Source organism: Pelodiscus sinensis, chromosome Z (assembly GCF_052426305.1).
Source record: "Pelodiscus sinensis isolate ZL-2025 chromosome Z, ASM5242630v1, whole genome shotgun sequence".
NCBI lineage: Eukaryota > Metazoa > Chordata > Testudines > Trionychidae > Pelodiscus > Pelodiscus sinensis.
The window spans coordinates 30,201,477-30,220,605 of record NC_143085.1 but is presented as its reverse complement, the minus strand read 5'-3'; the positions used below and the strand labels follow the sequence as shown (position 1 = coordinate 30,220,605).

At 41.7% G+C, this 19,129-nt stretch overlaps 1 protein-coding gene across 4 annotated transcripts in view; it reads left to right on the top strand.

Annotated features, from left to right (window-relative positions):
* Positions 1-19,129, top strand: part of IFT81 (intraflagellar transport 81) — a 72,800-nt gene that overhangs the window by 3,383 nt on the left and 50,288 nt on the right. For all 4 annotated transcript variants that reach the window (XM_075898600.2, XM_006135167.3, XM_075898599.2 and 1 more), the window contains exons 4-8: positions 1,087-1,267; positions 2,828-2,917; positions 6,576-6,641; positions 6,961-7,071; positions 9,068-9,152. In XM_075898600.2, the coding sequence (XP_075754715.1) occupies positions 1,087-1,267; positions 2,828-2,917; positions 6,576-6,641; positions 6,961-7,071; positions 9,068-9,152 (533 nt within the window). The remainder of the gene's footprint in view (positions 1-1,086; positions 1,268-2,827; positions 2,918-6,575; positions 6,642-6,960; positions 7,072-9,067; positions 9,153-19,129) is intronic.

The following is a 19,129-nucleotide window of genomic DNA, read 5'->3' as shown; positions in this document are numbered from 1 at the left end:
ACAGGCAGTCCCCGGATTACGTACAAGATAGGGACTGTAGGTTTGTTCTTAAGTTGAATCTGTATGTAAGTCGGAACTGGCGTCCAGATTCAGCCGCTGCTGAAACTGACCGCCAGTTCTGACTTACATACAGAATCAACTTAAGAACCCCAGGCGTCCCCAAGTCAGCTGCTGCTGAAACTGATCAGCAGCTGATTCCAGGAAGCCCGTGGCAGAGCAACTCTGCCTCGGGCTTCCTGTAGTCAGCGCTGGTCAGTTTCAGCAGAAGCTGACTTGGGGACGCCTGGGGCAGAGCAGCTGGGGTGCTGCTGGGTTGCTCCAGTAGCGCCGCTCCTCGGTGCTACTGGACCAACCCAGCAGCACCCCATCTGCTCTGCCCCAGGCGTCCTGATTCAGCCGCTGCTGAAACTGACTAGCAGCGGCTGAATCAGGACCTGGGGCAGAGCAGCTGGGGTGCTGCCGGGTTGGTCCAGTAGTGCCCAGAGCGGCGCTGCAGGACCAATCAGCAGCGCCCCAGCTGCTCTGCCCCAGGGTCCAAAACAAAAGCCTGGTCTGCTGGGGGGGGGGGACACGCTAACTGCGCCCCCGCCAGCAGACCAGGGACACGGGGAGCAGAGCCGCGGCAGGGGGGTCCCGCGCCTCTGAGGCTTTGCCAGAGCAAAGCCTCAGAGGCGCGGAGAACCGCCGCTGCTGCCGCTTCAGTCCCTGTGCCTGTGGTCTGCTGGGGACGGTCCCCAGCAGACCACAGGCACCCAGACTGAAGCGGCAGCAGCGGCGGTTCCCCGCGCTTCTGAGGCTTTGCTCTGGCAAAGCCTCAGAAGCGCGGGAACCTGCCCGGTGCCCCTGGTCTGCTGGAGACGGTCTCCAGCAGACCAGGGGCACCGGAGCAGCTTACGAACGGGGCTTTCTCGCCCCGACCCCCGTTCATAAGTGCGGATCCGACATAAGTCGGATCCGCGTAAGTCGGGGACTGCCTGTATAGAAAAACATTAACAGATGGGGAGGGAATCATGAAAATTGCTAATAGAGTTTGCTCTAAAACAGTGTTCTTTAGTTGAATGCTTATTATTTTTTATTATTATTTAGGAGTACGTTCCGCCAGGGTTTAGTTACTGGTAGCAAACCTGTGATTCATCCTGTCTTACACTGGCTCCTGCAACGGACTAATGAACTCAAGAAACGAGCTTATCTGGCACGTTTCTTAATTAAACTTGATGTGCCAGCTGAATTTCTTCAGGATGATACTGTGGCTGACACCAACAAACAGGTAATCTTTTTAGATGAATTTCTACCCAGTTATTATTTTATTATCTGGATTAGCGATACTCTAGAGATGGCTAAGAAAAAGTGTGTTTTAAAAGTGTGTTAGCTACCTCTTTTAAGTAAATGATTTTCAAAGCCATGTTAACACATCATGTAGACAGGTTTAACAATTTAAAAAACCCACAAACAGCTAACACATTTTTAATATAAGAGGAAAGCACGTTTGTTCACATTCTGTACAAGGCTATGGAGTTTTTCACGGTAGGTGCTTCATTGTAATCTGTTCCCAAACATTACTGACTAAATGCCATTGTCTTCTGATTGCTTTTTGATTACTCAATTAAAATGCATTGGAGGTTTGTCTAATTTCCAGCAGACAGATATTGATTTTGTGTGGATAAACAAAGGACTTCATTTGGCGAAGGCTGATATTCCAAAATTTTTTGTGATCATTAAATGTGGATCTTAAGCAATCAAACTGGGGAGGGGTCCGAAATTTAAAGCCAACAAATTATAATTAAAATGTGTGTTCAGATTAATATTAGCTGAGGCAATGTCTAGACTATGTTCTATTTTCGAAAGAGGATATGCAAATTCCGCACAAATTTGCATATCTTCTTCTGATCTCACTTTCGAAAGAGGATCTTTCAAAACTGAAAGTAGTCTTGATGCGGTTTTTTTTTTCAGGGAAAAAAACCCCTTTTCAAAAAACCCGCTCTTCCTTAAAAAAATGAAGTTTATGTGTTTTTTTCCCAAAAAAAAGCCTACATTTAGACTACTTTCACTTTCGAAAGATCCTCTTTCGAAAATGAAATTGGAAGAAGATATGCAAATTCATGTCAAATTTGCATATCCTCTTTTGGAAAAAAAAGTAGTTTAGAAGTGCCCTATGATGCACATTTATATAATTTCTATGAAGTTTTCCTAATGCATTTCATTAGATACAGTCATTCATTAAATCAGTATGATGAAATGTTTAACAAAAAATATAAATGGTGTCTCTACACTGCAGGGCTTAGCTCAATTTGCATAGATTATTTCAAGTTATGTCAATTATGTATCTTATTTTGAAATATAAGTGCTGTGTAGACGCTCCCTTTTAAAATAAAGCACTCTTCCTCTGACTTCCCTTATTTCTCGTACAGTGAGGTTTCAGGAGTCGGAGTAAGAAGTCCTCCAGCTTGACAGTATTTTGACACTATTTTAAAATAAGTGCCTGTTGTGTAGACGTGGACTAAGTTATTTCAGAACAGCACTAGTTATTTTGAAATAGTGTTGCAGTGTAGACTTACCCTTATTGTGCATCACGAAAGCTGAATAGCTGCATGAATGTTTGAACAGCCTTCTATTTCTCAATATGTGAGAAATAGAAAGTTGTTTGTTGCAATGTTGTAATACATGTGAACATCTGCTTTATATGCTGCCTTTTTTCAGATGAAATACCTCTGTGTTCACATTGCTTTTTAGTAATATCATGTGGACACAAAGATCAGCAATGTAGAGATGTGAAACATATTAGATACTGTGCTGGCCTTGGAGATTTTCTTTTTCTTGTGTTTTGTAGTATGAAGATCTGATGGAAGCCTTTAAAAACCTGCATAAGGAATGTGAGCAGCTCAAGACTTCTGGCTTCTCCACTGCAGAAATAAGACGGGTAAAAAAAACACTGAACAAACTCAAAACCAAACTATAGATTTGCAGCAGTTTTGCCAGATTGTATCTTAAATCTGTTTCATTTTAATCTGTGCCACGGGCTCATTGCAGTTTCCAGTGTGTACAGGTCAGTGCTAATAGATACTATAGCTTTGTTCTGCATAGCTGGAGTGATTCTCTGTTAACAAAGGAAGAACGACCTAAGGTCATTCTCAGAACTGGGTCTTCTGCAGTCTATTGTGAAGCATTGCTTCAAAGACATAGGACTGGCCTCAAAAATAGATTTTCAAATATTAACACTACATTTTCCTTTGAACATACATCGTGTATTAAGGTCCTTTCTTTAGTAATGCAGGGTTACATTTTCAGAAGCACCTAAGCAGTGCCATAACTAGCTAATTTTGCTCCTGAGGCAAGAATATAAAATTGTTTGTGTATATATAATAGTTATTTTGTAGAAAAAGGGAAAAGACATAAATAACAGCAATAATAATAACACAACATTTATTTATTATAGTTATGAGATCTGCATAAACAGTCAATTAATACATATATACATATAATTATAAAATATCACCATGTCCGGTACTATTAGGTATTTGTTTATAATTGTACTTTGTACGCTTTTAATGAGACAAACTCATCAATAATTGCATTGAAATTAATATTATTTGCTACCTTTTGTTCTGTTGATAAGATGGACATATTTGATAATCTCTCCTGACTCATGGATGCTCAAAGGTAGTTCTTAATTAATTTTAATTTACTAAAACTTCTTTTGCAAGAAGCCAGTCACTCACTTGTCCCTTTGGTTTGTGTAGCACATTCAAAGCACTTGGCACAGGTGGCTCAGCAGCATGGGCTCCAGTTTTTGGAGGGGAATCCACGACTGAACCCAGACTCGTAGATGAGACCCAGGAGTCCTGGCTCCTAGCCTAACACCCCCACCTCACCACTGCACCTCTGCCCCTGTGCAGGGCAATTGGAGCCCTTTCTCCTTTGGCCCCGTGCCTGGGAACTGCACTAGGGCACTTTAAGGTGGCGCTAGGCGTGGCTTAGCTGGTGCCCAGCCTCCCGTGTTGCTCGGAAGCAGCTGACACGCTGGGCGGCTGCCAGGCCTAGTAACTGTTGGATCATGGAGCGGCAATGTGCAGCCAGACATGTAAACTGCGGGCCGGCTGATGTTAATGGGCGGGGAGGGAAGCAGCGCTGTCTTAAAATAAGCAGCTGTCTTAAAATAATTAGTTTTCTATATCAGTGTTTCCCAATTTTATTTGGCCACGGAACCCTTTTAAACTCAGTCATATATGGAGCAGAAAAGGTAGACCACAAATAAGTAAGGATAATAATAAACAAATGCGAAACAAGGTCATGAGATCAAAATTTAGTTTATTTGCACATATTTAAAAACAAAAGTCACAAGTAATGCGTACAAAAAATAAAGCTCAAAACCTAATATGCATTATATTGGCAGTTTTCAATGCAAACGATGGCTTTTCTTCTCTTCGCAAAGTCTTTTAAAATTTGGTTTAATACTGGAAAGTTGGATTCTTATATACGGCGTGGCATTCAGTCGATCTCTGTATTTCATTTTTGTTGCTGCATATTTCGAGAACCCAGTTTCACATAAGTATGTGCTGGTGAAGGGTAACATCTGACGAATTGCACGTCTTGATAATGCTGAATATTGTAGACCTAAGCCACCCAAAATGTAATCCAAGAAACGTCTTTAAATTTTTTTAATAATTGGCCGTATGAAGCAATTTTGATTATGTTTTCATAATCTTGCGTAGAAAAACTGACTGGCTTTTCTGTTACACTTAATGGATTTCAAATTCAGTTATTGTTATTTATGGTTGGAAAATACTTCATGATGTTTGTGTATAAATCACCAAGATGATCTGCCATGCCCTGGCCAGGAGGGAGGGTGCAGGAGAGAGCTTGGGGCAGGGAGTCTGACCAGGAGGGAGAGTACAAGAGGGGACTCACAGCAGGGTGTCAGAGCAAGCTGGGAATGTGGGGTCTTGGCAGGGGGAGGGGAGTGAGTTGGGGGATTTGGGTGCAGGGTCTGGGCATGAGGGCGACGCTTACCTGGCTAGGCTCCCTGCTGTAGCAGGGAAAGCCTTCAGGCAGCACACTGTGATTCCCTCAGCAGGGGGGCGGAAGAGGGAGCTCATCTTCCCCCCTCCCCCCCTCTGATGCAGCGGGGATCCCGCTGGCAGGGCAGGGTGTGTGTGTGTGTGTGTGTAGAAACCCTGACATTCCCCGCCAGACCAGACTCTGCCACTTCCCCAGCAGGGTGGGGGAGAAAGAGTGGTAGCGCACAAGGGGGCAGTGAGCCTGAGCGCACCAGGGCAGGGCAAAGCCCGAGCACACCCGGAGGGGGGTATCAGAGCCCCAGCCAAGTTCCACACGGCCCCTGCTGGGGCACAGGCAGCAGTTTAAAAATGCCAAGGTCCAGGAGCAGCTACTCGGATCCGGCCACCCCTCCCCATCCTGACAGCAGCGGCTGCTGTAATAAGCTGCCACCAGCACATGAGTAGGAAGCTGTGCGGCACTGGAGGCCCCGTGGGATGGGGCCGTCCTGGGGGGTGAGGAAGAGGCCGTGCTATGTGCGGTGGTGGGGCAGCCAGAGCACATACCACCAGAAGCCTGCCCCCGCTGGCAAAGCTGCAATGGGAGCTGCCTATGGGAAAGAGTAGAATTTTCTTGTGGAACCCTTAGTTTCATGTTGCGGAACACCATTTGGGAACCACTGGTCTATATTATTTTTCTGTGCCCCCTCAGCTATGTGCCCGAGGCAAGTGCCTCATTCACCTCATCCTTGTTACGGCCCTGCACCTAAGTGACTTAGGAGGCAACTGAATACAACAGAAATAGTGAAAAGTAAACTCAATAATAAAAATTATTTCAGTTATTATCTAAATTGGTGTTTCTATTAAATAATGATATTTTTATAAAGATCCTAGTGGAGCAAAACATGTAAGCACTAGCCTCATTTTTCATTGGGACTGCTATCATGCTTAAAAATAAGCATGTGTTTAAGTGCTATGCTGGATTGTGGCTTAAATATATAGTACCTGTTTTTCCTCTGACATCATTGTAAAACAATGAAAAGACATCACTTTAAAAAAAATAGTGAGAATAGTAATCAGACCCAGGATTTATAATCAGAGTATCCCTTTAAATGTAATTTCACTGGGAAAAAAAGGCAGAATGTAGCTCTCCTATGTAACTCAATGCAAAACTGGAATTCAAACCTCTGTCTGCATAGACACAGACATGATAGCAGCTTTTAAGGACATACATATTATAGGATCAAATTTGGAGTTGTCATCTTGGTGGGTTTTTTTATCATCAAAGAAATTCATGTGCTCACATTTTAAATGTGCACAATAATACATGGGGAATGCCATGCTATCATCTAGGCTGTTCTACATAAAGATTATAAAGGCTGGGGTGATAAGATGTGAGAGAACAGGACTAGAACCTTGCATGATCAGACCATGAACCAATGAAATTGCACGTGTATCAGTATGCAAAAAGACAGATTCTGATTTTGCTTACTCCATGTTTATGTGACTAACAGACTCTGGCCCAACTATAAGTAATATTGTAAGTAAATTAATATTTTGTTGGTTATTTTTGCTGCTTTATAGGATATCACTGCAATGGAAGAGGAGAAGGATCAGCTCATCAAGAGAGTGGAGCGTCTTAAGAAGAGGGTAATGAGAGAAGTAACATTATAACATTTCAGTGTCACAGTCCTTGGCTTGCTACTCTGATTTAGGAATGCAAACAAGGATTAAGATGAACATGCTGTATGTCTGAGGAAGGAATTGGATAAGTAATTGAGGGAAAGGAAATCTCCCTAGGCAGTAGTCCAAAGCTTTTAAGGACCTTGAATCCAGTGCCTTACTGTCATCTCTAAGTGGCAATAGATATGGGAAGGAAGTGCTAAGTGCTTTTGTGAGACATATGATCACACTAATTTATTTCTCAACTATCTGGCATCAACGTGCACTATTTATCCATGTGCTGTAGGTGGAGACGGTGCAAAACCACCAACGAATGCTTGAAATAGCAAGACAGCTTCGAGTAGAGAAAGAGAGAGAAGAATCTTTAGCCCAGCAGAAACAAGAACAAAAGAATCAGGTATCCATGTAAAAGCAAATCTGTTAAACCTAAGGAAATAGATGTTTGGCTTTAATTGGGGAAGATCCATAAATACATTTTTAAAAGAGTAATGCTGAAGATGATAGTAGGTGACACTGTCTATATGCTCTCTCAGGAAATGAAAACCTATTTCTAATAGGAATATGCTATTAATTTCTATTTTAGGGGCTTGATCCAGCAAGGTGCTGAGCACCTTTACAAATGTGTTTAACAGTCTTTACTGCCATTGACACAACTGACATCAAAGCCCTGTTCTATGCCGTATTTGTATTTCTGAAAGAGAATTGAATGTATTGTAGTGAGGAAATATTGTTTTGTGCTTGCATATATTTCCATTAAGATTTAAGTTGGGAACTGCATAAGCAAACAGAATGGCATTGCACTATCTTGTTCTGTGGGATGTTTGAGAGCAACTTTTAGATTTTTTTTTTTTTCTTTCCAACTTGAAGATCACATATATCATAGATGGTCTTGATTGGAAATGCTTGATTGGAAATGGTTGTCATTGAAATGGAAGGCTGAACTTTGCTTACAGATCACACTAACAAAACAACACTTTTTTAAAAAGTCCAGTGCTATGTGATGGCATTATTTGTTAAACCAGCTAGCCAACTTCTGACGACGAGTAGTGTGAACTGGCAAAATAAACTGAAAGAAAAAGTAAAAAAATTTAGTGCTGCAGGCTTCATTTGTGTTTGGCAGTTGGATAGAAGTTCTTGGACACTCTTTCACCCTTTGCGTCCTATCTTGACATCTGAGTTAGACCACAAGCAGAATGAACTTGATATTCAGCAAGTTTCACTTCTTAGTGGATATTTGTCCAAATCACAAAAGTGCTATACAAGCAGGTGCTGTTTGGCAGCAAACTTGGCAATGTCTTCTCAAACTTGGCTCAACATTATAGCTGATTGCTGCGACAACTCATCTGAATTTCCAAAACACTGTAAGAGTGCTTACCCAGTACCTCTCCCTTCGCTCTCCCTGATCCTAGTTACTGTGTTTTGTTCGTCCCTTCATAAATATTAGCATTTTTTTTATTTTTCCAATCGTTAAATTGGTTTCTGCCATAAAGAAAAAAAAATTCAGATGTAGCTCAATAAGTATGTATTCTTTAATTCTAAAACGCAACAAATAAAACTAGGCAGAACCACAAATATTCCTGGATCAAAGAACCTTGGTATCCTAGTGGCAGAAGGGCAATCTAGTAGGGGCTGGCTTGGAGCAACGGGATGGGGCAGAGGCTGCTGCAGCCCCTAGAAGCCTATATCAATGGGCCTAGAGTTAGTAGCAGCTCCCGATAGTTTGTGGCACCAGGACCCGAGTCAGTGCAGCCCCTGGCAGTGCAGGATTGGGCTGGTGACAGCCTGTGGCAAAGGGCTGGGGTTAGCAGCAGCCCCAGCAGTCCATGGCAGCGTGGGGCAAAAGCCCTGGGCAGCCCGTGGAAGTGGGTCCATAGCCCAGTCAGCCTGTGGAAGTGGAACTAAGGCTGGGATTGGTGGCAGCCCCCCGCCAGTTGGGGCCAGAGCCCCAGACAGCCTGCAGAAGCAGGACCAGCGGGCTGCTGTGGGCCTGGGACCAGAGCCCAAGCCCTTGGCAGCCCGGCCAGGGCCAGAGCCAGCCCCCAGCATCCAGTGGCAGCACTGGCTTCTGGGCAGCAGCAGCAGGTTCAGCAACCCAGCAGGCATCCCGGCCGGGGCTGGAGGTAGTCCCCTGCCTCTTCACTCCCCCCATCCCAGCTGGCAGAGTCGGAGGCTAAGGGCTGTGGCAGGGAACCTTCTCTGATCTAGCGAATTCCCTTGTTTGGGACCAGTTAGGTCCCCAGGTGCCAGATAAGAGATGTCCAACTTTGTCTTGTGGAAGAAATGTTCTTTAGGTGCAAACTGTTATCTTTTTTGTATTTTGGGCATCTTATTGATATAGTTTGTTGCATTTCATATGAATATATGTATGGATAAAGTCAATTGTTTTTTTTAAGTTGTTCCATGCAGACCAGAGGCTGCAAAGAGTACAGCTCCAGCTGAAAGATATGCAACATGCTGTTGTGGATTCAAAGCCTGAAAGTAAGTAGCAATCCATAAATGTTGCTTTTTACTTCTCTTGGTGCTAGATTCAGAAAGAATGAAAGTTGCTTGGTAGTTATTTATTATCCTAAAGTGCCAGAAAGGAACCTCAGAAAAGCTGAAGAAAGAAACTGTTTGTTCAGTGAAGAGCTTATAATCTGAAATTGTCAGCCCTGGCGCACAGCAAAGAATGAAGGAGACAAACAGTAGAGAAGAATGGAGTGAGGAGGGAGAGTTTAGTGTAATAGCAACATGAATGTCTCTATTTAGGCATGTGTATGCTTTGGTGGCTTAATTTTTTAATATTTTAAGAATACAATATTCAATACTAATGATTATAAACTAGAAAGAGAGGTGACTGGAAGTAAAAATGACCAGTGATGTAAAAGTTGATGGATTTAATACAAACTATGTTTTTAATCAGAAAATTTTATGTGTATTGTGTGTGATTGGAGAAGAAAATGTATAAAATACTGCCTTTTTCAGAAATGAACGTGTACTTGTAACATAAATATAGACTTGTTTTCCGTAGTTCCCTTCATTTGACAAAATATTTAGCTGAAAAAAAATACTGAAACTTTTTTTTAGCTGTTAGGGCGGGTTAGCACTATAGCTTTTATGAAACTTGAAATAAAGCCACTTTGCAATTATATTTGTTTCTCAGTATACAAATTGCATGTGGTGCTTTGTTCTTAACATGCAATTGTTGCCCATGTAGTTTTATCGGACTAGATCAGGAGTGTCAAACTCAGTTTACCTTATGGCTAGTGGGCCATTGGGGATTCCTCTCTGGCAGGGCTTGGGGCAGGTGGAGGGATCTCCATGTGTTACCCTCGTCACCCCTGTATTTTCTAGCCCTGGATGCTGGTCCACACACTCCCCTTCCAGTTTAACACTCCTTCCCCCCCTCGGTGCTATCATCAGTAGCACAGCAAGGCTAGAGCAGAATGTCCCTGTGGGCCAGAGATGTGCGCAGAGTCATCCCATCCATAGGATGGATTTGGTGTGGCTGCCCTTGCACTTTGGGGGCCCCTGCAGTGCCTTCTTTAACCATCTTATGGATAGTGTGGTCCCCCTTACTAAGGTTAGCCCTGGGTGGACTGTAACAGGGGTCAGGTCCCCCGGTACTTACTGTGGAAGTGGGACCTGTGAGGAAATGGAACTACACAGCTGTCTGCTCTGTTCCACTACCATCTCTCAAACCAGCCTGTGCTGGGTCTTAGGCGTTGTGCTTCCTGTCAATGCAGTCAGTGCAAGGGGCTCCAAACCCTGCTGCTGCACTGGTTCAGGCGTCCCAGTAATCCACAAAGCTGTGTCCCTCGGGAGATGGGGGCATGAGGGAAAGGGTGCAGTGAGGGGGCTGAAGGAGAAGCAGGGAAAGGAAGAGGTGGATCAGGGGCTTCACTTGGGGGAAGTGTACAAACACCCCCAGAGTCACAAAAATTCAAGGGTCAGCACCCATGCACAGGACGGATTGTGGAACTGCTCAGGCCATAGATGGCTCCTAGGCCATGACTTTGAGACCTCTGAACTAGTTTATCACCCTTACTCATCATATTGAATATGTCTCTGTGTTTGAATAGCCACAATGAAATCAATAGAATTACTCACAGACTAAGGTATTACTCAATGTGATTATACAACTCATCTCACAGTAAAATCATGGAGAGATATCATATATGCATTGTTAATTCTGTCTCCTGAAGCAATCCTTGTATGATGTTAAGTTTCTAATTAGTCATTTAAAGGAAAAAGCAAGTCTGCTTGGAGCACAAAAGTGAGACTCAAATCAGAGTTCATCTCCCATCTATGGGTCTGACTTTTATGTAATCTTGGGCAAAACACTTCTCAGTGTCTTGGTTTCCTCTTTTACACTATGAAGATAACACCTTAAAGGATTGGTTAAAGGTTTAATATATTAATGTTTTACAATCACTGAGAATGAAATTCACTTCTGTATAGACGGAAAGACGGAAAGCACAAGATTTAAGTGGATCATAAACTTTGAGTTGTCCCTTTTCCTGGGATAAGTTTCAGCCTGCGTTTTTAGGATGAAAGGTTCAGTAGAAGGTGCAAATGGCATTAGCCATGGAAAGGTATGGCCTAGATCCAGCCACTGTTCCTGGTCTTCTGCTTCCATGTAAAGCCCTGTTAGATCATTGGAGATCTGCACACATTCAGGGTTTCATGCACATAACAGAATCAGGGCTGTGTTTAGATTTGTGCATTGCCAAATAAAGTGTTGCTCTTGCCCATTAGATACTTTAAATGTTCTAATAGCTGCATATAGATGAATCATTTGGTTCAAATTCTAGGCCACCAAATCCTCTCTCAAAAAAGAGGGCTTCTAGTTTGCAGCCCTCTTGTTATCTTGAAATATACTGTCTCCTTTACCAAACATGCATAGTCAGATATCAAGGAGATAGAAAACTGATCATAGCTGTTACAAAACCAGATGTAGAAACGAGATCTAATTCACCTACTGTTAAAATAAATATATAAAAATTGAACCTGTATATTGTAATGTGAACAGAATGAAGAGATTAATGCCCTCATTTCTTAATTTAAGTCTTTTAAAAAATCCTCTTAATATAGTGGAGAAGATATTTGCACAGACTTTTTGGGGGCTGATGAAGCCATGATTTGCAAACTTTTTTTTTTTAAATCCGGATGCAGGATCAGCATGTGAACTTCAAATGAAACCAAAAAGGGTTCTGAATTACATGACTCAAAAGAAGTTTGTAGGGTTTTTGTAATCATTCAATTTTTTCAGTAGTTGTATTTAGCTGCCAGAGATGTTGCCATGCTAAAGCTATGTTAACATTTCTGTACCAGTTCCAAGTTTTGTTTTGTTTTTTAGTCCAATGGAAACTTTATGGGTTAGTTTTATGTTAGCTTACAGAAGCAAAGGCAACACTGTAAAAAATTCAATACACCTGTCTTTTTATCACTGAGATTAAAACACAGAGTAGGTTAATATATTGAGATAGAACATTTTCGGCCTTGCTTACAAAAGAGAACCAAGTGTTTAAAGAGTCTGGGCTAAATCATGTAGTCCTTACTTAAGTAAAGACCCTACTGAAGATTTGACTGAGGCTCCGGGATTTGGGTTTCTAATTGTAGCTTGTCAGGGCTGCTCCCCACTCTGGCACTCCAAGTGCAGAAGGTGGGAGCCCACAAGAGACCTTTTAAAAGACCTTGCTTTTATAGGCTCTGCTTACAAAAACTCTCCAGAGTCACAGATTCACTGAAACTGGGAGATAGGCTGCCACCATCAGGTATCCAACTCCTTCTTTTAAAACCCAGGAAGAATCACCTGAAATTCTTCCAGAGGAGTACTCCAAGCTCTTACCACAAGAGAGGTTGAAAAACAAAACCGAAAAAAACCTGAAATCTACAGTAGCTGACCTCTCAGCCTAGATAGACACACACAGAGACCTGTTACCTTTCAGGACACAAGAATCAAACAATCACCTTTAAAAAGGCGATTTTATTAACAAAACAAAAATATATACTTGATAAAGCATACTTGGTTGATAGATTTTACAAAACAACTGAGAAAAAAGCAGATTAAAACACAGAGAAAAATGGTATCTCTAGAATAGCTTGAGTAAAGTGAAGGGGAGAGAAGGTAGGAACATGGATTTCACATAGAGAAGTTTAACCAAACAGCAAAATAAAGAAAAATACCCTGATCACAACTAAACATACATTTCTCCATTCTGCTTACTATCCGTACTCCAAAGTCTAGTCCATTCCCATGCCCAATATTTCTTGTAGGTATGGTAATTCCGTTTGATTATTTCATCTTGCTTCCTCCAACTATTAACTAAGAACTCACACAATGGAGAGCAGGCAGGTATATATTTACAATTTAATTTTCAGCACCTTATCCCATTGTTTCTTCTGGCTCACTGCAAACACCCTTAGCTACCTGAGTTTAAACCTTTAGATACTGAGTGCTGGCCATCACTCCTCCTATCCATCATACTTTGTGTTGGGAAGAAGCAAAGTTACTGCTCCCCAGAGCAATTATAATGTACCAAATGTGGTTTAAAATTAAATTAGATGACTAACGGCATTAAGTGGGGTTTAGTTTATTTAAAAAACTTTGTTGGTATGTTTAAGACCTCTTAAAAGTTCTAAAAATGTTTGGCTCCAGTTCTTTCAAACAGGATGCCTATTCCTACCAATTCAAATCCCTGTCAGTTTAAAGGCTGTCTGAAAGCAGTGGAGTCTCACTGCAGGTTTGGTATCTTCTCCCCTAAAATCAGTCTCCTCAGTTTTCAACCTGTATCAGATTCTTTCACTTCTAACAGAAAGAGGAAAATCTGTTTCGTGAATGTTGCTCTTTAGCAGGTGTTTTATTGGGAGCATTCTGTACGTCTTTGTAAGAAATGCTACTGATTGCTTTTTCTCCATGGATACATCAGTGCTTCAAGCTGAGGTTTAACTCCCACCCAGAGGAGACATATTTGCTCTAGCTCTCATCTCATTATCATCAAGATATGGTGAAAATAATGTGTGTCACCATGGCAGCATGAGCAGTTTGATGAGCTAGCTGCCCCAAGTACATGTATAGGGTCTCAGGTGCACAGCTAGTCTGTGCCTTGGATACACTCTTATTTTTAGTGCATTAGTTCAATGAGAGCTAGTACAAGTATGTCTCCTTCAGCTGAGAATTGCACTCCCCTGCTTGAAGAGTAGATATATCTCATGTTATAAACTAAAATGAAATTTAATACTAAGAAAAGTTTATAATCATGGAACTAAGTCACTGTTTCTTATTGTGTTAATTTTCTGTTAGTATTAGTGTGTTTTAGCTTTGCCAGGAAAATATTACAGCTGGTTGTTACTAGAGGTTTTGTTCTTCTAGAAATGTAGTTGGGGCAAGTGATTTTAAAAGATGCACCATGAAAAATGTTTGACTATTGAACTATAGGTCAATATAGGTTTTTTGTTATGTGTTTGGAAATGACTGTTCTTGATTTCACTATGGCAACCCATCCCAGTTTCATTGAGTTCAGCATTTAATATTTTCTTTAATTTTAAAGACAGTTGCTGTTACTACTAAAGTAAGTGCCATGAATTTGCAGTTTCTAATTTTTTGCCTAGGATATGACATAGTATTTTTATTGATGGTGGCCAGCAGACAGAGTGGTCTGAAAAATCTAACTCATGCTTTCTCAGCAAGATTGTCCTTAATTTGCTTTTAATATCTCTGCTGGCATAAATACAAATTGTTATTGCCAAGAAGGGAACTGAATTACTTAAATTCTTGGTCCTTGTCCACTGTAGAGAACACTATTGTTCATTTCATTGGCATGGACACTGGGATGTGGATGACTGGCTGTAAAAATATTGATTAAAAGTATATGTTAAGATGCCTGTTATTAACAAGCAATACAATTGGTAATTGATACACTTGGCCATATTAATAAATAGTAATAGAATCAGAAGGGTAGTCACTTTAAAAGATCAGTAAAAGTAGAATTGCTTCATATAACATGTCCTATTTTTAACCTTACTCTGTACAAACATAAGATGCCCTTATTAAATAAATTTCATTTAAAAAGATCATTGAAGCAGTACTTTGTATCCTATGTTATAAATGCATTGTATTTGTTTCAATGAAGTTACTTCATCTAAATTCTTAGGGAAGAAGTTGCTTGTCATAGGATAAATTCTTGTCCACAATTAAAGAGAAGAGGTAGTTTTTTAAAAAGAAATAAGATCACTATGGCACATTGAAATTTGTTTCTCAGAGGTTTGTTAAAAGAGCTGAGTGATTTGGTGTCGACAAATAAATCCTTATATTAATAGGTTTCTCACACACTTGCATTGAAATTAGGCAGATGTCCCCGTAACATTTGGATAGGGTACATTTATTTTTTACCATTATTTTTGAATAAAACGTGAAATTAAATAGGAAAGACAATACAGATAGATTCAAATTCTTATCAGGGTCTCTACTTCTACCCTAAGTTAGTTCTGCCTACTTGTTTTTCCCTTTGATATTTTCATACCTTCTGCTCCTTGTTTCCTACCCCCCCTCCTCTTTTTTTCCTCCTTCCCCTATCTCCCTTCTCCCCTATTTATTTTGGGTCTGCACATCTTAAACTCAAAACTCCAGTTATCTGAAGAAGTGGTCTGTGCCCACGAAAGCTCATGATAGCATCTATATGTTTTGTTAATCTATAAAGAGCTATCAGACCATTTGTTGTTGTTTTCTTAATTTATCCTGTACAGACTAACTCGGCTACCCCCGAACTTCCTAAGTTAGTGGGTTTGGCTCAGGAAGTTTTTCTGGCCGCTGGAAGAGGGGATAAAGACAGGCTCCTCCCAGATGTTACTTTAATAGCAGAACAGCACCACTACTTTTATAGGACCTGATTCATAGCCCATCAAATTGGTGGAAAATCTTTTGTTGACATCAGTGGGCATTAGATCAAAACCACAGAACACAGATATGCAGTAGTCACAGAGTACTCAAATTTCCTCATGCAACAGAACTGTACCTACCAGTCCTGCTGTATTTTATGTAATGTGTGGCTGTAGAGGCAGAGGGTGGATTTGCTCCTGATATCTTAAACTCATGTAGAATCTGATTCTTCTCCTGTATAAGTCAGTAGCAAAATTCCCATTGACTTTATCTGAAACAAGATTGGACTGCTAATCAAATAAATTATTAGTTAAAAGCTGAAATTGTGTACTTAATGTGCCCCATTGTGCTTAGACAGTTCACAGATACTTCTGACAATGGTCTAGTTGGCATATACAGTATGTGCTGCAATTCAGAAATATAAGAAGATTATAAAGCTCAGTCCTTAATTTTTCATTACCCTGTTTTTGCCAGATTTTCAACCTTTGCTTCTATTTTTTTGGGCCCACTTTTGCAGTACAGATGGACTGATTTTTGCTTATACAAAAATGATGCAGAAATAAGAGAAAACACTGACACTTATTGAAAAATAACTCTTACAGTTAACGTATTTGCTTTGTGTATTTTTATTATTTGTTATAGAGGAGCTTGTAGCTATGCATATGCTGTAAAAAAGTTTCTTACATTCTTTTTTGAGTTTCTAGCATCCCTTGAACCAGAGACAAGTCTTTTCTTTGGCCCATGAAATTCTACTCAGGTTTGCTCGAGTCTGAAGTCCAATAATAGAGAGAGAACACTACCCTAGTTAGAAAAACAATTTGCATGAAAAAGGAAGTGAAAGAACTATAAAAAATAAATATGTATATCAAATGGAAAGAGGAACAATTAACAATGAATATCAATTTTAAAAGATAAGAATAATAGAAAATTGATACAGGGAATAAAAGAACAGAAGAGAAAATCAATGACCAACAGAATTAAGGATAGTAAGAAGTTTTTCAAGTAATAACAAAATGTATTTGAACAAAGATGGAAATAGTAAAATTGTCAATAATGATGCAGAAAAGGCAGATAGAAATATGTGTTCTGTATTTGGGAAAAAGCCAGATGACGTCAGCATGTCATACAATGATTACATATTTTTCATTCAAAGAGCTACTTGGGTGTTAAACACGGGTAATAAAATTAGATATTTTACAATAGCAGTTTCAGGTAACTTCTGTCCAGGTGTTTTAAAAGAACTGGATGAGTAGCTATTTGGACTGTTAATTTTGATTATCATTAGGTTTTGAAACCGGGGAAATTTGCAGGGACTAGAAGAAGGTAAAATTGTGGCAATATTTAAAAGGAGCAACCAAATAACCCATGTAATGATAGGCCTGTCAGCCCAACATTGATCCCAAGCAAAATAAATACAGGTCTCAATTCTTTCCCTCCTGCCATGCTGAGTGAGGATGCAGCACGGGAAAGGGGGCAGGAAGGAGCTGGCTCCCTATGAGCACTGACTCCTGAAGAATCACCTGCCCCCTGTGCTGCCTCTGATAGAGAAGCAACAGTGTGGAGGAAGGGGGCTGGTGGGAGCTGGTACACATGGGGAGTGGCTTTCAAGCTGGCTCCCTGCATATATTGGCTCCTTTGGAGCTGCCTGCCCCTCATGCTGCTGCCTTTCTATCACAGACAGCAGGAGTATGGGGTAGCAGGAGCTAGTGCTCGTAAAAGTCAGCTCCCCGCAAACACCAGCTCCTCCAACCCTCCCCGCCATGTGTAAATGTGTACCCACTAAAAAAACGAGCAGTTACAGGTTTATCCAAATACACATTTGTTAACATCCCTAACCATGCCACTACCAAAGCTAAAATCACATGCACTGTACTGGGATCCTTTAGGGAGACAGCCTCTCAAAGACAAAGAAAGAGACAGATCAGCTCCCCCCCCCCCCCCCAAAAAAAAACCTTTTGAACCTAGTACATTACTCTATTACAGGGGTGGGCAGTAATTTTTATTGGGGGGTCATGCCAAGATTTTGGTAAATGATCAAGGGCCGCACTTCTGTGGGGGGGGGTGGGCTCTTGGACGATAAGGTGGGGTGTAGAAGGGAGCTTGGGACAGAGGATTGGAGTGCAGGAGAAGGAGTGGGGTCTGAAAGGAACTGTGGATGAAGGAAGGGGTTATAATCTGAGGCATGGATTTGGGGTGCAGGTTCCAGGAGAGGTTAGGGGTGCAGGAGAGGATTCTGGCCTTGAGGGGAGGGATGGAGGAGGTGAAGGGTCTGGGAGGGATTTGTGACATGGAGGAGGTAGGAAGAGGGGATACAGAGGGTTTGGGTGGTGGCCTGGGGCAGGTAGTTAAGGAAGGGAGAGGAGGTGGGGTGCCAGAGGAACCATCTTTCTGGAGGCACTTACTTACACAGCTCCCAGCCAACAACTCTGCAAACTCCATTCTTGTGGGCTGCTGGCTCTGCTCCAGAACAGAGAGGGAGGGTGGGAGGAAAAAAGGAGGAGTGAGGAAGCGAGGAGGTTTCATTTGCTGCTCCTGACTTCAGCAAAATATGTCAGCTTCTATTGGCTGGAAACTGGCCAATGGGAGCTTGCAGATTTTGCTAGGGGGCAGGGACAGCATGTGCTTTCTCCTCCCCACCCAACTTGCAGAGCAATTAGCAGCCTGCTGTTTAAAGCAGGAGCTCCTGCTCTGCAGTAAGGGTGCTAGTGAGGCGGCTGCGGGCGAGATCCGACGGTGTGGTGGGCCAGATCCGGCAGCTTGGTGGGCCATATTTGGCCCACTAGCCACCTTTTGCCCATCCCTTCTCTACTAGGTCACCCTCCCCTTGGGGATAACAGCTGTCTGCTGTTGCCAGCTAATATAATTAGTCTTGTAGCTGAAGCTGTGCTGTCAGTGATGTAAGTTCAGAATTAAAATCTTTCACTAATGCATGATGAGGGACAATGTTACTGTTTCACATTTTAAAATTTGGTTTTACCTTTTTTCCTTTAAAATACTTTCAAAGAAGCAGTAAAGAAAACAAAAAAAAAATCTATGTTTAAAATGTTATTGTACCGTATTATTTATGTTACTAACTTAAGCACTCAAAAGTTAGGAAATATCACAATCTCCATTTGGTCCTTTTGTGTGCATTCATTATAACAGTCTTTCATTGCATGAGTATATACGGTTTCCTTCCATGGGATCCCTGCCTCAATCAGTGCATACTGTGGGTGGCTGTCAGGAAATGAATTAGGGCTATGTAGTGGAAGTGGCATCCATGGGTTATCTGATAAAAGAACTTGGAAGTGGTGTAGAGAACAAGATGGAGAATTGCAGGAAGAGAAGGGATCTTATGGTTAAGGTATAAGCCAGTTATAGACTTGCTTAAGTCATGGACTTCCTCAGGGTTGCCCATAGAATTGTTGGGCCCCTAGGAGCATGGGCTGGGGTGGAAGACCTGGGATCTAGCTTTCCCTTATCAGCCAGATAGCCCTTCAGCATGCTTGGCCCATGCTGCCCATAGCTGTGGCAGCAATTTAAAGGAGTAAGGCACCAGCTGCTTCCATTCCCGTAGTGGTGGTGGTGGTGGCAACAGCTGCAAGCCCGGGACTCT